The sequence below is a fragment of the Polyodon spathula genome, chromosome 13 (assembly GCF_017654505.1).
Source record: "Polyodon spathula isolate WHYD16114869_AA chromosome 13, ASM1765450v1, whole genome shotgun sequence".
Lineage (NCBI taxonomy): Eukaryota > Metazoa > Chordata > Actinopteri > Acipenseriformes > Polyodontidae > Polyodon > Polyodon spathula.
The window spans coordinates 11,618,215-11,640,111 of NC_054546.1; the positions used below are offsets into that span (position 1 = coordinate 11,618,215).

A 21,897-nucleotide genomic window follows, 5' to 3' on the forward strand; every position below is an offset into this window, starting at 1 on the left:
TTGATATGTCTGGTAATAAGGAACTGATTGATAAACATTTTTTAGACCATTTTAAACCATAATTTGCTACATATGCTTCATTTTGTTATGGATGTGAAAACCTTGGAGATTAATGTCTCAGAATGGCCATTCGATTGCCTACATTTATTAATAATTTGTAAATGTTTTTTTTTCTTCTTTAAAAAAATAAAAATAATAATAAAAAAAACAGCATGACATTTTGAAAAACTTTTTCTAAGCAATTCGTTACCTTGTTTTGAACCCAAACTCCATTTGTGGCATATGCCAACAGTCCCTATATGGTCGGGACAGTCTCGATTTCCTAGCAAATGTCCTGCGTCCCGATATTTACCCATAGAAAAAAATATATATATATATATATATATATATATATATATATATATATATATATATATATATATATATTCTGCATATATATATTCTGCATAGTTCATGAAAAACACACTCGGTGCTATTCATGCGGCTGACACATCTGATGATCACTAACTTATACAAAAGTTAGAACGCTTCATAGTGTCTACTGTTACTATCATGATGGTCGTGTCGTGTTGAGTTGGGGGGGATACGTCTATTATATGACAATGAGTATTTTTTTTGTGTGTGTATGACTCCTCACAGCTACTCCGCTCTGGATTAATATTTTAACTAATTGAATACATTTTCCAAATGATCCACCTATCTCACAGTATTACAAACACAATTTGCAGTTCAAGTGTCTATAACCCATACATGTATCACTCAATAAAACTAACTGATATTGGCTATTATAAATTATTTAATGTGATACCAAACAAAAAAGAAAGAACAAAGGTGAACCAGAAGCTATTGGGGCTAATTTGGCCCTTTGGTTTATTTAGAAACACAAATAGCTCTTGGAAACTTTTATGATAGACAGCAGAGAATACAAGAGTCTATACATAATTACAGTAGCTCGTGGTCCAAGTGACATTTTTATTAGAATTACGGACTTGTGAATATAGACAACATAACAACACTAAGCATCACAATTACTCAGTTTAATATACCACTGTTAGATTTCATAATGTTTCTCTTCTACAGGCTGTTTGTTGGGGTCACCTCCTCTTTCGAGATGCAGGTTATTATAGGGATACTGTTTGGGAGCCTGTCAAAGAAAAACATTTTTAATTCTTAGCATGTTCACTGATTTGCAAATTTAAATAGATATATGTATGAAACACCAGTTATCTTAATATATCAGAGTGATCCTAAATATTGTTCTTGTTTTGATTCACTGTAAATCATTTTTTGTTTCAGTCAGAAGTTTAAGGCACCCTGTGGTCTAAATATGCTCTTAGAATAATTTGTATCCTTTCAAGTATTGTAAATCTGGTACATCATTAACCTGTCCCCCTGAAACACTATTCCCTTAGTGGTAATTCTAGTAAGAAATACCACATTACTCTTTACTGGTATTTCTTACTGATGTATTTCTTATGCACATTAGCAGGTGCCAAGTATATGTAAACAGAAGAATGCTTTAAAATTTTCATTCTGTACCAACCCTACTGTCATAATTGTAAGGAAAGCATCAACTTAGCACAGCTCTCTCAATATTTGTTTTTGAGGTTTTAATTTTGTACACTAATATTTTCCCTCAGGATTGAAAGGAACAGTAAACGTGTGCAATAATAACTCTTCATTTTAAGAAACAGTGATCTAAATATTTTTATAAAAAAAAAAAATAATAATAATACATTCTGATTGCTCAAGGAAACAGCTGGAAAATTTGCTTAAAATATATCCTTAAGAAAATAATTTCCTTTTAAACTTACCACAGGCTGGTAGGCTGGGAATGTTTCCCCAAGCCAGAACATTAAGAGCATAACTCCAACAAACCCAAACAAGTGTTTGCACATTGTATTCCAAGGGACGGGGCTGGGAGATGTATCCACTCGGTTCCTGATGAACATGTCGAAATCCCAGTGCATCTAGGAGGAAAGCCAACATTAACCCCAAGCACATTAAGTGACCAGTTGGTTTCTATAATCAAACTAGTTTGCTAAAGAATATCAAACATTATAATTTTGTTTTCCACAGTAAATGTTCTTTTTTCAAGTTACGACATGAGTGTATTACTGGACGCCTAATGAATGTGTTGAACATATGTATATATATATGTTACAAATGTAACCTACCTATACATACAGTGGCTTGCGAAAGTATTGACCCACCTTGGCATTTTTCCTATTTTGTTGCCTTACAACCTGGAATTAAAATGGATTTTTATTTGGATTTCATGTAATGGACATACACAAAATAGTCCAAATTGGTGAAGTGAAATGAAAAAAATAACTTGTTTAAAAAAATTCTAAAAAATAAATAACGGAAAAGTGGTGCGTGCATATGTATTCACCCCCTTTGCTATTAAGCCTCTAAATAAGATCTGGTGCAACCAATTACCTTCAGAAGTCACATAAGTAGTTAAATAAAGTCCACCTGTGTGCAATGTAAGTGTCACATGATCTGTCACATTATCTCAGTATATATACACCTGTTCTGAAAGGCCCCAGAGTCTGCAACACCACTAAGCAAGTGGCACCACCAAGCAAGTGGCACCATGAAGACCAAGGAGCTCTCCAAACAGTCCAGGGACAAAGTTGTGGAGAAGTACAGATCAGGGTTGGGTTATAAAAAAATATCAGAAACTTTGAACATCCCACAGAGCACCATTAAAGCCATTATTAAAAAATTGAAAGAATATGGCACCACAGCAAACCTGGCAAAAGAGGGCCACCCACCAAAACTCAAGGACCAGGCAAGGAGGGCATTAATCAGAGAGGCAACAAAGAGACCAAAGATAACCCTGAAGGAGCTGCAAAGCTCCACAGCGGAGATTGGAGTATCTGTCCATAGGACAACTTTAAGCCGTACACTCCACAGAGCTGGGCTTTACGGAACAGTGGCCAGAAAAAAGCCATTGCTTAAAGAACAAAATAAGCAAACACGTTTGGTTCACCAAAAGGCTTGTGGGAGACTCCCCAAACATATTGAAGAAGGTACTCTGGTCAGATGAGACTAAAATTGAGCTTTTTGGCCATCAAGGAAAACGCTATGTCTGGCGCAAACCCAACACCTCTCATCACCCCGAGAACACCATCCCCACAGTGAAGCATGGTGGTGGCAGCATCATGCTGTGGGGATGTTTTTCATCGGGACTGGGAAACTGGTCAGAATTGGAGGAATGATGGATGGAGCTAAATACAGGGAAATTCTTGAGGGAAACCTGTTTCAGTCTTCCAGAGATTTGAGACGGGGACGGAGGTTCACCTTCCAGCAGGACAATGACCCTAAGCATACTGCTAAAGCAACATTCGAGTGGTTTAAGGGGAAACATTTAAATGACTTGGAATGACCTAGTCAAAGCCCAGACCTCAATCCAATTGAGAATCTGTGGTATGACTTAAAGATTGCTGTACACCAGCGGAACCCATCCAACTTGAAGGAGCTGGAGCAGTTTTGCCTTGAAGAATGGGCAAAAATCCCAGTGGCTAGATGTGCCAAGCTTATAGATACATACCCCAAGAGACTTGCAACTGTAATTGCTGCAAAAGGTGGCTCTACAAAATATTGACTTTGGGGGGGGTGAATACTTATGCATGCTCAAGTTTTCAGTTTTTTTGTCTTATTTCTCGTTTGTTTCACAATAAAAAAATATTTTGCATCTTCAAAGTGGTAGGCATGTTGTGTAAATCAAATGATACAAACCCCCAAAAAATCAATTTTAATTCCAGGTTGTAAGGCAACAAAATAGGAAAAATGCCAAGGGGGGGTCAATACTTTCACAAGCCACTGTATGCGATACATTCATTAGGCATCTGGTAATACAAATAGGAATATTTAATAGTTAACACAAAGGTTGAACCTCTTAAGATGCCATGCGGCGAAATAAAATAAGCTAATTCATACCGGCTCTCCCCAGTTCTTCCTCAGGTCTGGGTGGTCCCAGGAATACCAGGGGTCTCTCTCATGTTGTGACTTAGCTGGGAGCATTGGGTAGTCACCATAGCTGTAGAACAAGATGACTGACTATTTACTGTGGTTCATGATATAATTACAAGTACTGCTTTCCAACAAATATCAGGCAATGCCAATACAGCATGTGGCAGCTCCTTCAGCTAGGCGATCATGGTGCCTGGTGTAAGTGGGTAAAGCCTTTTGATAAATACCTTAAACCTGTACTAGATACAGTAATGACAGTAGAGAGGCAGTAGTATTTTCTAAAGTAGTATTCCTTCAGATGAATAGTTACAATGTTCTATTACTAGCATCCCACAGCTCCATCTTTACAACATTTATTTAAATGGTTCTCAAAAGAACATACCCTCTTCCCTCATCAGGGTATGGTTCGTAGTCTTCCACCCTCATATTGTACTTCTTGGCAGCAGCTGCTCTTTCTTCAGGTGTCTTTGGATAAGGTCCTGGTAGCATATCCTTAGAAATTCCAGAGGCTGTAAAAGTGAAGATGACAGAATACATAGTGTTTATTTTCATGTACCAGAAATGGGGAAAAAAAAGACTCCCACTGCATGGCAGTTTGCAGTCCGACGTGACTTTTTGTATGGTGTAACTCCAAGGGTTGATTGATCAGGTATGATCATTATGTTTACTGTAAAAAAAAAAAAAAAAAAAAAAAAAAAAAAAAGAATGGCAAACCTTTAGTGTGAGTGTATGTTTCCATCTCTGTGTTATCTTGAACAGACTACTAGATTGAGTTTACAGATTTTACCCAAATTTAAAAATCCAAACTTTACAATACAATATAGCTGGAATGTAATATTATTTTAAGGTTGTTATTATTTTCATGTTTTTATTTTTCAATCAATTGCGTGTTTGCTTTTAATCTACGACTGTAAACCGTGAGCAGTATGTTGCAATCAACATCCAACAAGTATTGTACAGCCAGATTAACACAAATAACAATCTTAATTTTTATATAGCGCTTTTCACAGTGGACCACCATCATAAAGCACTAGAAGATACAACACTAGGGTATGTGAACTATGCATCAGCTGCAGTCATTTACAATAACGTCTCATTCCAAAGACGGAGCATTAGAAAGTTAAGTGACTTGCTTGACTTCTTTAAATGGAATGCTTATTGTTTCTTAATAGTTATTTTTCAACACGGCTAGTTAGCTAAAACATATTGTTAAAAATGATTTAGGTTTTTGTTATTGTTAACCGTCCCAAGGTTACTGCTTCAGTTACTGAGTAGTACTACAGTGACCCTCATTGCACAGTAAAACATTACCAACATTCTAACATAAATTATGTGACTGAAACTATATATATATATGTGTAAAAAAAAAAAAAAGCTGACCTGCCCTAGTCACCGACATAAGGGCTGTTATCCCCGTCCCTTTCCCCTTGGAAAAAGTCCAAACCCATCGCCCACCAAGAGCAGCCATATTGACTTCTCTCACAGACTGGTACGAAATACGCCATACGCCTGCGCCGATGCGTAAAAGCGCAGGTGGCTCAACTCATTTTTGCTGTGAAATTATTTTATTTAGACTAAGGGAAGCGCATGACAATATGTCTGTCATGGTGTTGCTGTCCTTAGGAGTTAAAAGGTTTTTATTTTTTATTTTTTTGTAATACTATATGGTATTTTGACACCGTAAACAATTCACAAATACACTAAAGATATTTTTTTAAACTAAGGGCATTCAAAATAATAATAATAATAATAATAATAATAATAATAATAATAATAATTTTTAAAAAAGCAAAGCGGGTACCATAAATTTAAAAATGGGGGGGAAAAAAGTGGTTTATTTACAAACTGAGTAAGCCTATCCTAACCTTCGCAATGTGCATTTTTTACATGCAATTATACCGTCGCACCTCTTAGTGTCGCTATACTGTTAGTAACGTGTGTTGCCTGACAACGCTGCTGTGTGTTTTCTTTAAACTTATAGGCGCTCGCTCGTCAGTTGGGTTTTGTGTGTTTATAGTGTTCGGTTGTCCTTAATTGGCGCTCCAGCCGTGGAAACATGTTCTGAACTGTTAGACAGAAGTATCTTTTGGTATGTTTCAGATAACATTAACGTAACATCAGAGGCAAAAAAACTAATAAAACAAAACAACAACAAAAAAACACCCACTTTCCAGATTGTAAAAACTGTTTCAGTTTAAAGAAAGCATACCGTGTGCATGCAACTGCAATGGCTGAAGGAGAACCATCGCGTACCGAGGCGGGCACCGAATTTTCAGAGGTCCAGTGTCCGGGTTGGAGCGAGTCTCAGCTCCGCAAGTACCCTTTCCAGACCCGGCCAATACCCAGGCTCTCCCATACCGACCCTTGGGCTGAGAGGCTTATAGACAATGAGGTATTTTAGCATATGTGGTACTGTTTTGGAAATATGGCTTGTGTTACTCGTTGATATGTTTAACGCAATAACTGTGTTATGACTGCATGTCTAGAAAATATTTACCATGAATGAAAGCATATACCGTTTTGCAATGTCCTGTTATTTAATTAATAAAAATAGAAACTTTTCAGCTTTAAGTGAATTTCAGCCTTATTTACGTAGTTTAGATAAACGGCACATGAGTACGTTTTGCATAGTTAGCGTTCTGTTCTGTATTTAACTGATTGAAATATAGTTTGTTATTCGTAATCCACAGTAATGGTCCGTCACTATTTTGAATACATTTTTAAAGACTTGTTATTGGTCAGATTATTTATACATCGGAATTTAGACATGGCAAAGGTTCGGGGATTGCATTAAAACTGCCAGCCTTTTAACTGAATGTCTCTATACCACCCCCCCCACCCCACCCCACACACACTCACACCCCACCCCACACACACTCACACCCCACCCCAGACGCACTCACACACTCTCTCTCACTAGCACCACATTACTCTAAAGCTATATAGTATAATGACTTTCTAACAGATGAAGAATCTACACCTCACAAATGAAACCTCTTGAAATTGACAAATGTATCCCAGCCTTGTGGGCCACATGAGCGGACTGTTCTTCATTTCCAGCTGCTTCCTGTCAAGTATTCTATTTAGGAATTGTAGTTTGGATAAATACAATTAATCATGTTGTTGTTTGGTGTTCAGACAAGGTGTTAGTTTTGTGCAGGATAAATGAGGCGATGTGTGATATGTGGGAACAGTTAAATGTAGTAGTGCCAGAGAGGTGAAAAACACAGGTAGCAGAAATCTTTATCTTTGTGTACATCATCCAGACAGGAATTTAGTGTTTGGTTTTCATAACCTTGTTTGTCTTTATTACTGGTAAACACTGGTGGTGTTTAGAATGGCTGCAGTTCAAATTAATTTAATACATTCCAGTGGTAAGGTACCGGAGTGCAATGCTAGAGCAACTGTTCTGTTATTTCATGTAAATTTGAAATTAACCTTCTGTGCACTCAAATACACCAGAAGACTTGAAATGCAGATTTAGGTGCAGCAGCAGAACAGTTTAGGATCTCAACTGCAACATTTTTTGGAAAAAGGGCTAGCAAGTTGTTTGGATAGTACAGTATTGATCAGTAGATAATATCACTGCACCTGATAACATCTTTTGACTGTACAGTAATCTGTCGCATATCTGACTGCAGTGAGACCAGAGTAAGGGCGAATGATGTAAAAAGTTGCATAAATGAATCCTGTTTTAAATACCATTATACACAGCTGTAGTAATGACAATTATTGTTTTGAGATTCAGCTTTTATTAGGGAGCTCCCCTAAATCCCTTGTTTAGAAAGATACAGGGTATTAATGCTTGGGTCAAAGTAGCCGTCTGCCGTGTGGGTGCGTGCATTCGCTGCTGAGTGACAGGCAGGAGATCGAGACGGAGGTTGAAGTTGATATGCCCCATGACGTGGACAGGATTTATTTACATATTCAAGTCAACACAGTGAACAACTAACGTGACACTACCAGCAGTGGAAGCGCACAGAGCACATACAACAAAGTGTGCGAAAACTTTGGTAGGAACTACAATATCTGAACAATCCTCTCTGTTCAATAAACTAACGTTACTGAAGAGGTTGATTGTGGCAGATAAACAATTGGGGCGGATGGATGGGTATGCGACGGATTATTGTATTGTTTGGTGATTGAACTATTGAAAACTACTGAAGTACTTTAATATGGACTATTCATTCTAGAAAATGTAACATTTTTAGACACCAGAGACGACTTGCTATTTAATATTTAATAAGTAAGGGGGTGAGTGGGATAAAATGGCTTAAACATCCAATTATGTTTTCACCTGTTCCAGTTCTTGTTGGTGTGTGTGTGTGTGTGTGTGTGTGTGTGTGTGTGTGTGTGTGTGTGTGTGTGAATATATATATAATATATATATATATATATATATATATATATATATATATATATATATATATATATACTTTGCTGTTTTGTGCCTTCATTTCTTTGCTGTTTTGAATTGCTGTATCAAGTAGGCTAATTGCCAACATTTTAACTTGGCAGCAGTTGAGGACTTATTAGGAAAGAGCTAAGAAATACTGTGAAGTAAGGTGGAATGAAATCAATTCCAAAAAATAATTACTGGAGACAACACACTCTTCACCCACACAACTGTTTGGTGTCTTTGGTGCTTGTACAACTGTGGCTAAAAGTTTTGCATCACCTCAAATTTTAGGATTGAGATATTTGTTTAAAAAAAAAAAAAAAAAAAAATGTAGTCAGAGAAACTACAAAATCACAAAAGTCAACCAGAAACCATAATAATTGTACAGTATTTCATGTTAGATTTGAAAATGACACATTTTAATTTGTTAGTTTTTCTTAAGGTTTCAAAGCGGTATGTAATCCAATATGTCAACATGCCATTATTCAGCAGGCTTCATTTGAGTTTATGAAGCAAAATTGTGGTGATGCAAAACTTGGACTTTAGTATCCTTATGAAATATATAATAATACAACTTGTTCAAAGGCTGTAAATGCCTCTGCTTTAATAGAAACTTGAATAATAATAATAATAATAATAATAATAATAATAATAATAATAAACATTCCTACAATACGTCTTAATATTTCCTTTTGCTGATTTAAAATAGACAACACAATAGTTGTTTGGTAAAGTCTTAAGGAATTTTATATTAGAAATTTAATCAGATTAAGCTATTCCATTAAATATATTTTGAATTTCCATATTGCATTTAGATAATTTGAGCGTTTATATACATAGTTAGCGTTTACCAGGAATACCACGGTCGGATTAGTACTGCATGTTACATGTTTATTGCCATAACAGGTGCTGAAGTGGTGTTTTTGCAAATAATATGTATTTAGCTGGAAAACATAACATACGAATGTTTCCAAGCAGTCTACTGTACTTGGAGTCCATCATCGTTATTTTTGTATTATTATTTTCCACTGCAGCAATCTGTTAGTACTGTTTGTGTGGTGGTGTGGAGGGTAGCGTAGAGATTACTTGGGTATGAGTCATTCTCCCATTGCATTGCACTGGACTGTGGGCTGCAGTAGTTTAAATAATCACGTTAATTACGAGAAAAAATAGCTTGTATGCATTGCTCAAATTTCTTTTTATTTTTTTTTTACTAGCGCGTGACTCGAGTGGCTTGGTGTATAGAACACACAGGTGCAGTTGATGGTTTTGTTTTTTTGTGTGTTCCTGTCTATTTTTTGCTTTTTCTACATAAATTGCAACATTATTATGGTATTTGCGTTATGTGTATATGTGGTGGGCAATGATTAAAAAAAAAAAAAAAAAAAAAAAAAACTGGCACAGGCACACTATGTTTTTATGTATATCGTTTCCGCTTCTTGCACTGCGGTTTTGGCTTGAATTTATAAAGCGAGTGCAGACCCACGTGGTCTGAAGAGTACGCTGCCTCAGTCACGTAGCACAAGCGCTCTGCTCGACACAAATGTACAGGTCATGACTTCACAAATGAACAGTCATCGTCATTAGTGTGCAAAGGGTAATTCTAGATAGTCTGATATATAGACTGAAGTAGTACGATTTAATTTGTTGAACTGTCGAATAATGCAAACTATTTTTTAGGTCTAGTGTAACATTAACATTTTTTTTGCTACTTGTTTTGGTTAAATAAGAAGTCATTTTAGAGGGCAGCCATCTATTATTCAAAGTAAAATTTATTATTATTCATTCATTGATTTATTCACGCCAGGAAAACTTTTATCCCAGATACAGTTTCATTAAAAAAAAAAAAAAAAAAAAAAAAAAAAAAAAAAAAAAGCCTGTTTGTTTTTGTCTGGTGATGTGTGAGTCATAGATGTCATGTATCCATCATTCTTCTGTGTTACCTGTCAAAATGAGCCGTACTATGAACAAACCTTTTAGAATATGAATTGAAAAATAGTTTAGTCTACCTTCCTCTGCTTTTTTCTAGTGTATTCTAGAATATCAATAATACATTTGGAAAAGTAAAGAGTGATTACATGTGGGGGGGGGGGGAGGCAATTTTTGTTTAAAATTTGAAAGCAGTGTAGCCAATTTTGTTAGCCTTCTTTAACAAATACAAATAGTGTAGCATTCATTATTTGCCATGTATTTAAGGGGATAAAGTTATAAGCAAACAAATGGGCTTAACATTCATTTTTTTATTCTAGGAACCGGTTGTGTTAACAGACACCAACCTTGTCTATCCAGCACTCAAATGGGACACAGACTTCTTGCAAGAAAGCATAGGAGATGGAGACTTTTCAGTGTACATTGCCCAAACACACAAGTTCTTGTACTACGATGAAAAAAAAATACCAAACGTTGAAAACTTTATGCCAAAGTCAAGGCGAGTGGAAATGAAGTTCAAAGAATTTGTGGACAAGATGCACAAGGCAGAAGAAACGGGTGGAGAAGAAAGGTACAAATGTCAAGATTTGGTAGCGACTTGCAGAACAGCAGATGTTAAATTGGGTGAAACATGGAAGTGAAATAAAGTGTACAGTCTTAGGAAAAAAATAGCTATTTTCAGAATTAGTGTGTGGTTACTGACTTTTAGTACTTGCAAATAAATGTGTATTTCATGATATAGCTATAATATGCCTACAATATTGGAAGATATTGCCTGTTTGTTTCCAGCGATGTATGCATAGTTACGTTCACACTGACACAGTGCCGCATTTGTATCTGAAATCCACTGCCAATTTGACCCAATTGTAGGTCCACAATTCCACAAGGCACTTTAGGTATCTTCTAGTATCTGTCCCACTCCAGGCTGCAGGTGTGTGTGTGTGTGTGTGTGTGTGTGTGTGTGTGTGTGTGTGTGTGTGTGTGTGTGTGTGTGTGTGTGTGTGTGTGTGTGTGTGTGTGTGTGTGTGTGTGTGTGTGTGTGTGTGTGTGTGTGTGTGTGTGTGTGTGTGTGTGTGTGTGTGTGTGTGTGTGTGTGTGTGTACATACGTTTACAGTAGACTTGCTAATCCAAACTAGTTAGGACCACACCCAGTTAAGTTTAATGGGTTTCCTTTGCTAAAATGCTTTGTTTACTCTTTAATATATTTAAGTGATATTTTATTTATTTTTTATGTAAAAATGTAATTTTATATTCCAGACCTACACATCTATAGAACAAGTGTTGGATTGGTGTTGTGCAGAATATTTGAATTCATCTGTGTGGGTTAGCATGCATTTCATTTTGATAATATGGTTTGGCTCATAGGACACAGCAGAGGTTTGGATTCGACTGTCTACTATATACTGATAAATTACTTAGCCACTGGTTAACTTTCTTTTCCATTGGTTGAAAAGTAGAATGTGCTGTAAACCAGTACCGGTATACAAATCAAGATGAATTACTAATTACACACTTTATTGCACATGCTTACTGGAAGACCTTAACAGTCCCAATAAAATTCCGCCAGGTGGGTTTAACCAATAATCATTTTCCTTTGTCACTAGTCCAGTCTCCTATTATGCCTGACTGGATCACTTTACCCTGCTGGTGCGCTGCACCTTCATTATACAGAATTATTTTCTATACAGGTTTGTAATTACTGCTCTTGGAAACTAGTGGGCAAATTAATGCCTTTCAGTAGCGCTTAATCAGATGCTTTCATCCTTTTTCTGGATTTGCTACAGCAATGATTAAACTAAAAGGATGGATGGAATGTGGAATTAAATTTTCTAAACAACCAGACTGGATTGGCTTGCTACTCCAAAAATTAATATTGTGACAGTATTATTTCATGAAAACAAAGTTTCTTGTCGTTCTCCATGCAGAGTTATCACAGGAGGAAATCTAGAATTAAAGAGTCCACTATTGGACAAGGGAGAGGGCTAGCTTGGTTTATCTTGTATTAATTTTAACCTGCAGCAATATGATGTTCCCATCTCTTCATCCATTTATGCATACAGACAAATAAATAAATAACTGTAAATTGAGAGCCATAGTTCGGGTGTTTGTGGATCTATGGAATGTGTTGAGGAGTATGAAATTCAATTCGTCAAAGCAAATTGCTGTAATACTTTGTGGTGACTAAGCATTCACAAGGTCATCTAGATCCCAGAGTCCTGTCTGGTTTAATAGTTTGGCCTCACTGCCTAACTTACTGCCCACAGATCACAGGCTGTATTCTGTCTCTCTCTATAAACAGTGGCCAGTTTTCTTTTTGAAAATACAGTTTTTGTTAAATTGTCATTGTCTTGGTGTTACTACTGCTGCTGCTGCTGCTGCTGCAAAAAAAAAAAAGCAATTGTTTAATAGGCCACATCCTTGTCATTCCCACATATTTAAATGACTACACAGCAATTGGTACAATACATTTATAAAGTAAACCTATGTGTGGACAGCTTATCGATTTCAACATGTCCTACTGTACATATTCTACAAATATTTTCTGGCTCCATTGGCCTACCTCATTTATTGTTTTCTTTAAGAATTAGTTCAGACAGTCAAAGATCAACCAAAACAGTTTCAGTCCAATTCAGACCTTTACACAATTTGTGTAGGTCCAGAATTTTTTTTTTTTTTTTTTACTATTTTAAATGTTGATGCAATGTTTTAAAAATAATATGAATAACTGACTTTTCAATAATTTCAGGTTATATTTGCAGCAAACACTGAATGACACAGTAGGCCGGAAAATTGTGGTGGATTTTCTGGGTTTTAACTGGAACTGGATTAACAAACAGCAAGCCAAACGGAACTGGGGACAGCTGACATCCAACCTGCTTCTCATAGGCATGGAAGGTACTGGATCGATTCCGTTATGGTGCTAAGCTTGCTGGTTTGCTTGGTATAGCAGAAAAGTACACTTCGCCAAGAAACTCTCCAACTTATCTGTACAATTTGTTATTCACTGTAAGATCTAGTTGGGATTAGAGCTTTTCAACAACAGGACAGGTACTTCCACACAATTCAGAAACAAACCTTGTTTTGAATGTTATTAAGAGCACTATGTTTAGCTGTTTTATTGATATTCATAGTCATTTGTTTTTTATTTTGGATAGTTAAAATACAAATACTTTCCTAACTTTTGTAAATTGTGTATTTGATAATGTGATTTAATTTTGATATATTCAATTTCTCTTGCAGGGAATGTGACCCCGGCACACTATGATGAACAACAGAACTTTTTTGCTCAAATAAAAGGTTACAAACGATGTATACTCTTTCCACCAGATCAGTTTGAATGTCTATATCCATTCCCAGTGCATCATCCATGTGATCGACAAAGTCAGGTGAGGGGGGATCTCAGTTTGGTAGTTGGTGGCAATTGATGTTTCTACACTGACTGGACATAAAAAAAAAAAAAAAAAAATGGAACGTAATTAAAACGAAAAAATGCTCTAGTCTGTAATGTATGAGAATGTATTTGGTAATGTGCTCTAAATCATGGTAAAGCAGAGAGTTTTCATCACAACATATCAGAGCAGTTCCTGGAATTGCAACATGTGCAGAAAACCACAGCTACACAGAAACAAGTGGTCACAAGTGGGTTGAATCAAGCTTGTATATATGTGTGTGTGTTTCATATATGTTCTGATTGACTGGCCTTTTTATTAATCAATTTCATTTTAGGTTGATTTTGAAAATCCCGACTACGAAAAGTTTCCTAATTTCAAACGTGTCGTGGGTTATGAAACAGTGGTGGGTCCAGGAGATGTGCTTTACATCCCGATGTACTGGTAAGGGGCATCTATTAATACAAGTTACAAATTTACATGTCTTCTGGTTTCATCCTCACATCTGCAGCAAAATTACCAAAAGATGTTTTAATCAAAAAAACTGAAGTCTTTAGACTAAGTGATTGCAGTGCTGCATTGCACTGTGCTGCATTTCATTGAACAGTAGACTTTAATGCCTTTAATTCTTTAAGAAGTCTTCCCTATCTACCCACTGGAATTCATATAATTAAGTGCTTTAACTGTAATAACTTGTGAATGGGTGTGAATTATAACTCAAGGGCTCCCCAATACCTCCTGTCTACCTTCTGTGCCATTATTTGTCTGGGATCTGTATTACGTCATCTCCTTGCACCCTTAATGACTTACCTCTATTTAGTCATTTCCTGAACATAAATGATTATTAAATGAACTACTTGTAATATGTTTTTAAGCTTTAAACTTTGTTTGACATTTTGTTTTATATTAATATGAGCTCCACCTTGTGGTCAAATATTGTAATTGTAGAGTTTTTTTTGAAAAAAAAAAGTTTCTTCTGAATGAAACTGAAACTAGTCTGTAAATGGTCATTTTGACCTTGTGTCTGTTAGTTATTGTAAATACTTTAAAACGGTAACATACCATATGGCCTCCTGTTGGACCAGAGTGTTAAGTCAGTACTGGGTGTTCAGTCTTGCGTTGTAGATAATTGTCCATGCTTTTAGCAGTTTGACTTAACCCTCCTATTAACTCATAAAAGCATCACCAATATGATTCCTGTATAGATGTGTCCCAACTTCTTAATTTCTTATTGGTGAAATAAAAACAAACTCCCTGTAGCCCTAGCTGTGGTGGGTCGTCTCAGCCTCCCACACATGCAGCAGCTGTCAAATTGATTCAAATGTGACAACCCATCTTCCAATCCATTGGCTCTCGACTTCACCAGCAAAAAGCAGAGAAAATGTTGCCAACCAGCTGCCTAATAGAGAGAAGTTTGTGCTGAAATGCTGCAATTCTGCCTGGTGGCCACTTGCACTGTCATCCTTGTGTCTTTGATCAAGCAGCCTTTATTGTTCATACATTACAGAATAAATTGCACTTTAATATATAGGTAAGAGGCTATTCTACAGGCACCCCTGTAGAAGGGCTTGAATGTTTTTGTGAAGTCTTTTTCTACAGCTCACATCTCATAAACCAAATCCAACAGTACCCTTCACTTAGACTCAATATGGACCCTATCAGGTGTCATTCTGTTAATAATTTGCAACTGGGGGTAGCTTTGTTTTTGTTCAGAAAACACCCATGTCTGGTTTGTACAGAAATACTTGGTTAGATGTCAGGTCTCCAGAGAGTGTCACTAACAATTAATCCCCCGAAACTTTAGCAAACATCAGTGGCGAACTTGCGGATATTACCAGCGTGATGGAAAGGAACAAATTTAGCTCAGCACAGGGGACAGCAGAGGCTGATAATTATCTCTTCAGCAAAGTTACAGTCTGTGTCTGAAAGGTAGTAATTTGCATCATGTTGCTGCTGCAAAGAGATAAGGAGCTCTTCCAGCCTTTAAATAAGGAACCATAGAAAGGAGATCAGAAATCTTGCAAGCAAAATGCAAAGGTCTTCAAGTTCTGTTTTTAAGGCGATTTTAAGAGTTTGTTGTGAACGACGTGGCTAACTCATCTGTTTATTCTTCGGACCTTGGTTTGATACCAAGAATGAGTTATTGCCTTTTGGTTTGCAGTTAGATCATTCATGTTCTGTTTTTTGCTGTTTCAGGTGGCATCACATTGAATCCTTACTCAATGGAGGAATTACTATCACGGTTAACTTTTGGTATAAGGTAGGACCTTTTGGTCTTTTCTATGGAAACCTAGCCATAGCTGGGAGGGGGGAATCTAGGTATTATACCCACAAAGTAAAAAGATCATCTCTTAACTACCATAGCATTTGGTGTCAGAGAATCAGTGGCACCACCTGAGGGGGTGGGGGGGGGTGGGGGGGGGGGGGGAGTTACACATGCACCATTCTCTCAAACTAGAAAGTGGAGCAGTGTATTATGCTTTACTCATGGATTTTGTTCAGAAACATTCATGTCCATCGAAGTCCATTTGTTGTGCTAAATGTCACTGTCACTGAGAGATGTTTCATAATTGGAGAGTAAAAGATTCTTTGCTAGACCAGCCAGGCATTAAACAAGTGGTCTGCAGCAGCAGTATTTCCTCGGAAGACAATATTTGTTATGAAGGGACTTATTGTTCTGCTTCAGCAGAATTTTCGAGAAAGATGGAATCAGACTGCTGGTTATAGCAGACAACTTGCAGGTGCTCCTTCCAAAACTAGTGTAGACTTTCTGGATCTGTACTTTACATTCTGGTAGTCACTCATTCAGAGGGGATTAGTAAATTCCCAATGCAGTGAACGCCAATCTTTAAATAAACTATATGCAGAATAGGATAGAATTAATAGGTATTAATAATGCAAAGTGGTATTTAAGAACCAGATGCCATTAGCGAAGCAGATGAGGTGTTGGTATCATGGTAAAGCAGAGTAAAATGACTTCTTGTTTTCTCAAGATAAGTGGTTTTCCAGATATAAGCACATACCATCACGTCATCCCCGTGGTAGATAAAACACCTGATTCCACAATTAAGATTATTGGGAGGAAATATTGTGCAGATCATTTGTTTTAGTTGCTGTCAGTAGTGGTATGCTGTTAAGTTTTTAAATAAAGAACATAAACCCTGTAGGCTTAAAATACTTTTATATTCAGATTAAGTGTCTCAGATTTACACGTTTGTACATAAGTTAGAATGCATATACATTTTGTCTGTCTGCTTTGTGTAATACATAATTGATACACGTGGTACAAAATTACCTTTTAAGTGCACTTTTTTTTTTTTCAGAAACGCTACAGTAAATCTAAGTATTAAAATATTGAATTAACCGTGTGGTTTAATGGCACTATTCTGGCAGCTTGATGGGCTTGCAAGTTCATATGAGTTCCTTGGTGTAGTTAGTTTCTGTAACTTTTTTTTTTTTCCCTTCCCCAGGGAACACCCACCCCAAAGAGGATAGAGTACCCTCTGAAAGCTCATCAAAAGGTGGCTATCATGAGGAATATAGAGAAGATGCTGGGAGAAGCACTTGGGCAACCACAAGAGGTATTTATGGCAAATGTTTCAGGATGCTTATTTCTTAACACTATCGTCATACTTATCCTTGAAGGTTTTTTTTTTTATCTTTGTACAAAACTATTCCTTCACAAAACATTAATAAATTGTCAGGCTCTACTCATGGTGGTGTTTCTTCCTTTTCCACAGGTGGGTCCTTTACTAAACATGATGGTCAAAGGGCGGTACGACCAGGCCTTCAGTTAATGCTTACCTGAGTACACTTTGACAATGTGTAGCTGCTGGAGGGAAAGCAGCCAGCAGCACACGTGTGCGCAAACTGTAAGCTAGTTCTGCATGGCAGCACTCAAACACTTACTGTAGGAAAGCATCTTCCACTTTGCTTTGTCCGTCTGCCAGTGATGTTGCTGTGGATCCAACCCGTATCTATATCTACACAAAAACAAAATAGCTGTCATCGAGGAGATTTCATAAATGAACATTGATATACTCCAGTGTTGAAACTTATAGTTGTCTGGTAACCAGTGTTGCTGAACTTGGAATTGGACTATTCGTCTATGGGATTGACTTAAAACAGTTGGTTTTTGCAGAAGCTCAGCTTGTTGTTGGGAAATTAATATGTAAAGTAATATGTTTGTTTTTGATGACTCATACATTTTGACATAGGTAACCTGATTTTGCAGGGTTTTCCATTTGCATAATTAGCCATACAACATAGACCTAAGGAAAGAAAGGCTGTTTCTACCCTTGGTTATTGGAGCTGCAGTGACGGAAACCTATTTTCAGGCTGGGTTTTATTCATTAGCTAGGTATACAAGCACTTCAGCCAAGTTAAACGCTTGGCAGATGTTGCACCAATTGCCTCAAAGACCAAAAATAAATCCAGGGTCATGTCTTAGGGAAGAGAGCTGTGGTGAGTAGGTTAATGTGATTTAGATACCATACCAAATCCTGTTTAGTTTTTTATCAGTTTTTCAGACAACATGCTGAAAGTAAATTCTTAAGGAGATTTTTTAATCTGTGTTTGAATCTGGTTGAATTATTTAGACAATTTAAAAATCTGCTATGTATTTTTGAGCCCACTAAAATCCTTGTGTATATATTTGCTGAGACAGCTTCATTTTGTATTGCAACTTTGTGTATCATCTAGACTTTCATTGCTTAGCGTTAAATCACCCTCTCCTACCTGTTCTCAACCCCCCTACTAGCACCAAAGCTTAAATAAGCACTTAATTAATCACTTGTGTACATGAGAATGTCCTGCTCAACATTTAAAAAATGAAAACACTGTAGTTTTGACAACATAGACCACTTTTATTAAAGTGGACCTCTATGGGGGTATCAAACGTACCAAGGTTAGAACTTCGAGACAGTACCCTCTTCTCATGAGAAAAAAAGTTTCCAAACCAAATAAAGGATAAATCTGGTTTCATAAATGTTGTTAGATACCATCAGTTAAAGTATTTCCAGTTGAACAGCTGTCGGTTCCATTCTTCTCTACAGCATGATCTCTATGGGAAGTTTTCCAGTCAACCACTATGTACTGGGATGATCGTAGATTTAGAAGGGGTGAACACACCAGCCATAACTCAAACCCACATTTTAAGCACTTGCCAGTTGGATTGGTATATAACACTGGTCATGAGAGTAGTGTCTGTTCTGTTAACTTCTTGACCCCTCTCTCCTCTGTATGACTGATTAGATTGATGGCCCTACATCTTGGAAGCTTCCATAAAGAAAGGATTGCAAGATAATAACACTGTGAGCTTCCCAGGCTTCTGTGGTTGTTAAGTTCCAATTAGGAATGACTTGACTGCCTATTAAATGCAAGGGAATATTAAGGATGCCCATACATACAAAGTCACAATTGATATAAGCTCATTCGTATTGAATTGAGCCTGTTTGATCAATTTCATATACAATAATGATCATCACTAGGCTATATGATTTATTATAAATTCACTATTTTTAAATCTAGTGTTAGGTAGACTGCTGGGGCTGGATAGCATCCCAAGATTTAAGGAAGGTTTAAAGAAATATTACAATATTCATGTTTGAGTTAAACCAAGATGTGTAACTGTGACATACAGTATTTGAGGAGTTAACAAAACAGCATTTGCGTGTTTGAAGATTAAAGGAACGTACTGCTAACTTTTTTAGTTGTTTCTTCATACTTAAGATATATACAATTGCTAATTTAATAAATCTTTGATTTTTTTTTTTTGTTACTTGGTGTTTCTGTAACTGATACACTGTCACAATGCATACTGTTAATGTATTGTGTTATACATTGGCTCAATTTTATACTGTATATGCATATTAGTCTGCTTCTATTTGAATGTTTCCATAGCTACCAAACTAAATTGGCCAATTACAGTCATTGTAACATATTCCCTTTTAAGTGTCTCCAAGCCGAAAGGGAGGTAATTAAACTTTCAAGCGAGCAAACAGGATGATGTAAGGGACGCCTCCAGATTCAAATGCAAAGTAAGCGTTGTATCCAAAAATTAGTACCACTCCATTCCTTAAACAACAACTGACATATTACCGATACTGTATTAATTGAAAAGCATGTTATCATAGTCTTGCCCAATGGTCAAGAAATCCCATGTACTCACATGGACATTGTCAGAATGTGTCATCTTAACAAAGCATTTTATCCCTGCATTATGGTTTATATACTGCACACAATTGAACTGGTTTTGCCATTTTAAACTTGTGGGAAAAGCAATGTGGATTTTAATCCCCTCCCCCCGTTTGTATTTAAGTGCCAACAAATTTGACTGGTTAAATCTTAACAGAAGTCATAGCTCACTGTTTCAATGATTTTAACAAAACACTGAATACATGTTATTTTTCACCTACATTTTATTAAAGTATTTTTGTTTTCTACTTTTTTTGTAATATTGTAATATATTTTTTATTTTGAAGTGTGCAAATTAAAGCTATGTTATGAACCTCCAAAACAGACATTCACTGTAGAAACATGTGTAATGATTGAGCAATTCCAATAGCAGCTGGTCCTGGAGATGAAGTAGCAGTGTGTCAGGTGGGGGTTACCCATGCCACATGTTAATGACAGAACACTTGATTATAACAGTCAGAAAACTAAACCTTTTAAATACAAAAAAAATAAAAAATAACGAGCAAAAGGTAGGAACACAGAAAAAGTTGCTTTATGAACGATGTTATGTTGTCAAAGTTAAGACCAGAGTTCATGACTTTCTATATGTTTTTTATGCCCTTTTGAGTTGACAATCAAGATCAGCAGTACTTTTTTTTTTTTTTTTTTTTTTTTTGGACAGGTCCTTTTACATACACAATAATTTATTTGGTCTTCAGTACTGCAAAGTAACATTGTATCTCTTAAGTAGAATGTTCAATCTTACAACTTGAATTTATAAATGTTCCACAACACACTCACATGTAGATTGTATATAATATGTATAATATATATATATATATATATATATATATATATATATATATATATATATATATTGTATATATACTTAACTACATGACCAAACATGCTGCATGAATTGATGGAAGTTATCTGTAGGTGTTCTTTGTGACTTACTAACTTGTGTTATGCATGTATAAAGTGTGTAATACTGTTGCTGTATTCCCTTTTTAAAAAAAAAAAAAAAAAAAAAAAAATGTCTACTTCATTGAAAGCCTTTAGTGCTCCCACATAAATTCTGGTGCAGCATGACTTGGACTCCAATGTAATAGAAATACCTGTACCAAATGATAAGATCCCTCAAAGTCTTTTAAATTTCAGAGGTTGGAGCTGAGCAGACCATGAGGTGAAAGCAAAGTGCAGCTTCTGGTACAGTGAAAACATAGCACAACTGTGAATGCTGTTTTATATGATTTATGGTTTCTTATCGTGTTAATATCAAAGTTGTTTCTTCCTAGCTTTATTTTTTTTGTTTTAGAAAGTATAACGCCAACTTTTTTTTTTTTTTTTTTTTAACTGGAGCAATGATTTAGTACATCTGACCCATGTACTTTTTAGACTGCATTCTGCCATTTGCTTTTGGCTACAGTAGGAGAATAAATTGCCAGATTTTTACAATAAAATGGCTCTTCATTGTTTCAGTTGTTTTTACACTGAATCATCTTACATCAGTTTGTGAGCCCTCATTCGCTGGTTTAACATGCAATGTTAACATGTAATCTGCATGTTTTGAGCCCTTTTCAGTGTTAGCACAGTTCCTTAAATGAATTGTTCTGACAAATGCCGATTCAGTAAGAGGATACTGCACAGGTTATTTATTGTTAATCTTTAGTTTTTTACTGGCATGGTTTGATTTGAGAATGATGTTGGAGTAAATGGTTGTGGGTTTTTTTTTTTGTCTAAAGTGTTGCTTAAAGATTTTGGATCACGCTGCATTGTGCACTGATTGCAACAGTATTGAAAACATGTCTGTGAATTTGTTACGTAGTTCTTAAATGCAATGTTTGAACTGATTCAACGCTTTATAATAATATAATTCTATTAATGTTCTGCTGGTGCTGCAATGGGAAAATACATTATTTGTGTGTGAGATGGTTCAAATTTTAGTGGGTTGAATATCTAAAAAATACAATAAAAAAAAGCATAAATAAAAAGCTTAATCACTAAACAAAAAAAACAAGAAT

The 21,897-nt window shown here is 36.1% G+C and overlaps 2 protein-coding genes across 2 annotated transcripts; one reads left to right on the forward strand and one right to left on the reverse strand.

Moving 5' to 3' along the window:
* Positions 1 to 844: 844 nt before the first annotated feature.
* Positions 845 to 5,479, reverse strand: LOC121325251 (NADH dehydrogenase [ubiquinone] 1 beta subcomplex subunit 8, mitochondrial-like). Its single transcript, XM_041267652.1, has 5 exons — positions 5,362 to 5,479; positions 4,364 to 4,490; positions 3,949 to 4,048; positions 1,815 to 1,970; positions 845 to 1,144 (listed from the first exon to the last, which is right to left on the reverse strand). Exons 1-5 carry the CDS (start codon positions 5,447 to 5,449, stop codon positions 1,052 to 1,054), a joined length of 564 nt encoding a protein of 187 aa, XP_041123586.1. The 5' UTR covers positions 5,450 to 5,479; the 3' UTR covers positions 845 to 1,051.
* A 478-nt stretch (positions 5,480 to 5,957) lies between these two features.
* Positions 5,958 to 20,220, forward strand: LOC121325669 (hypoxia-inducible factor 1-alpha inhibitor-like). Its single transcript, XM_041268519.1, has 8 exons — positions 5,958 to 6,373; positions 10,630 to 10,880; positions 13,057 to 13,205; positions 13,551 to 13,696; positions 14,037 to 14,143; positions 15,896 to 15,959; positions 17,170 to 17,280; positions 17,440 to 20,220. Exons 1-8 carry the CDS (start codon positions 6,209 to 6,211, stop codon positions 17,494 to 17,496), a joined length of 1,050 nt encoding a protein of 349 aa, XP_041124453.1. The 5' UTR covers positions 5,958 to 6,208; the 3' UTR covers positions 17,497 to 20,220.
* The last annotated feature ends 1,677 nt before the right edge of the window (positions 20,221 to 21,897 follow it).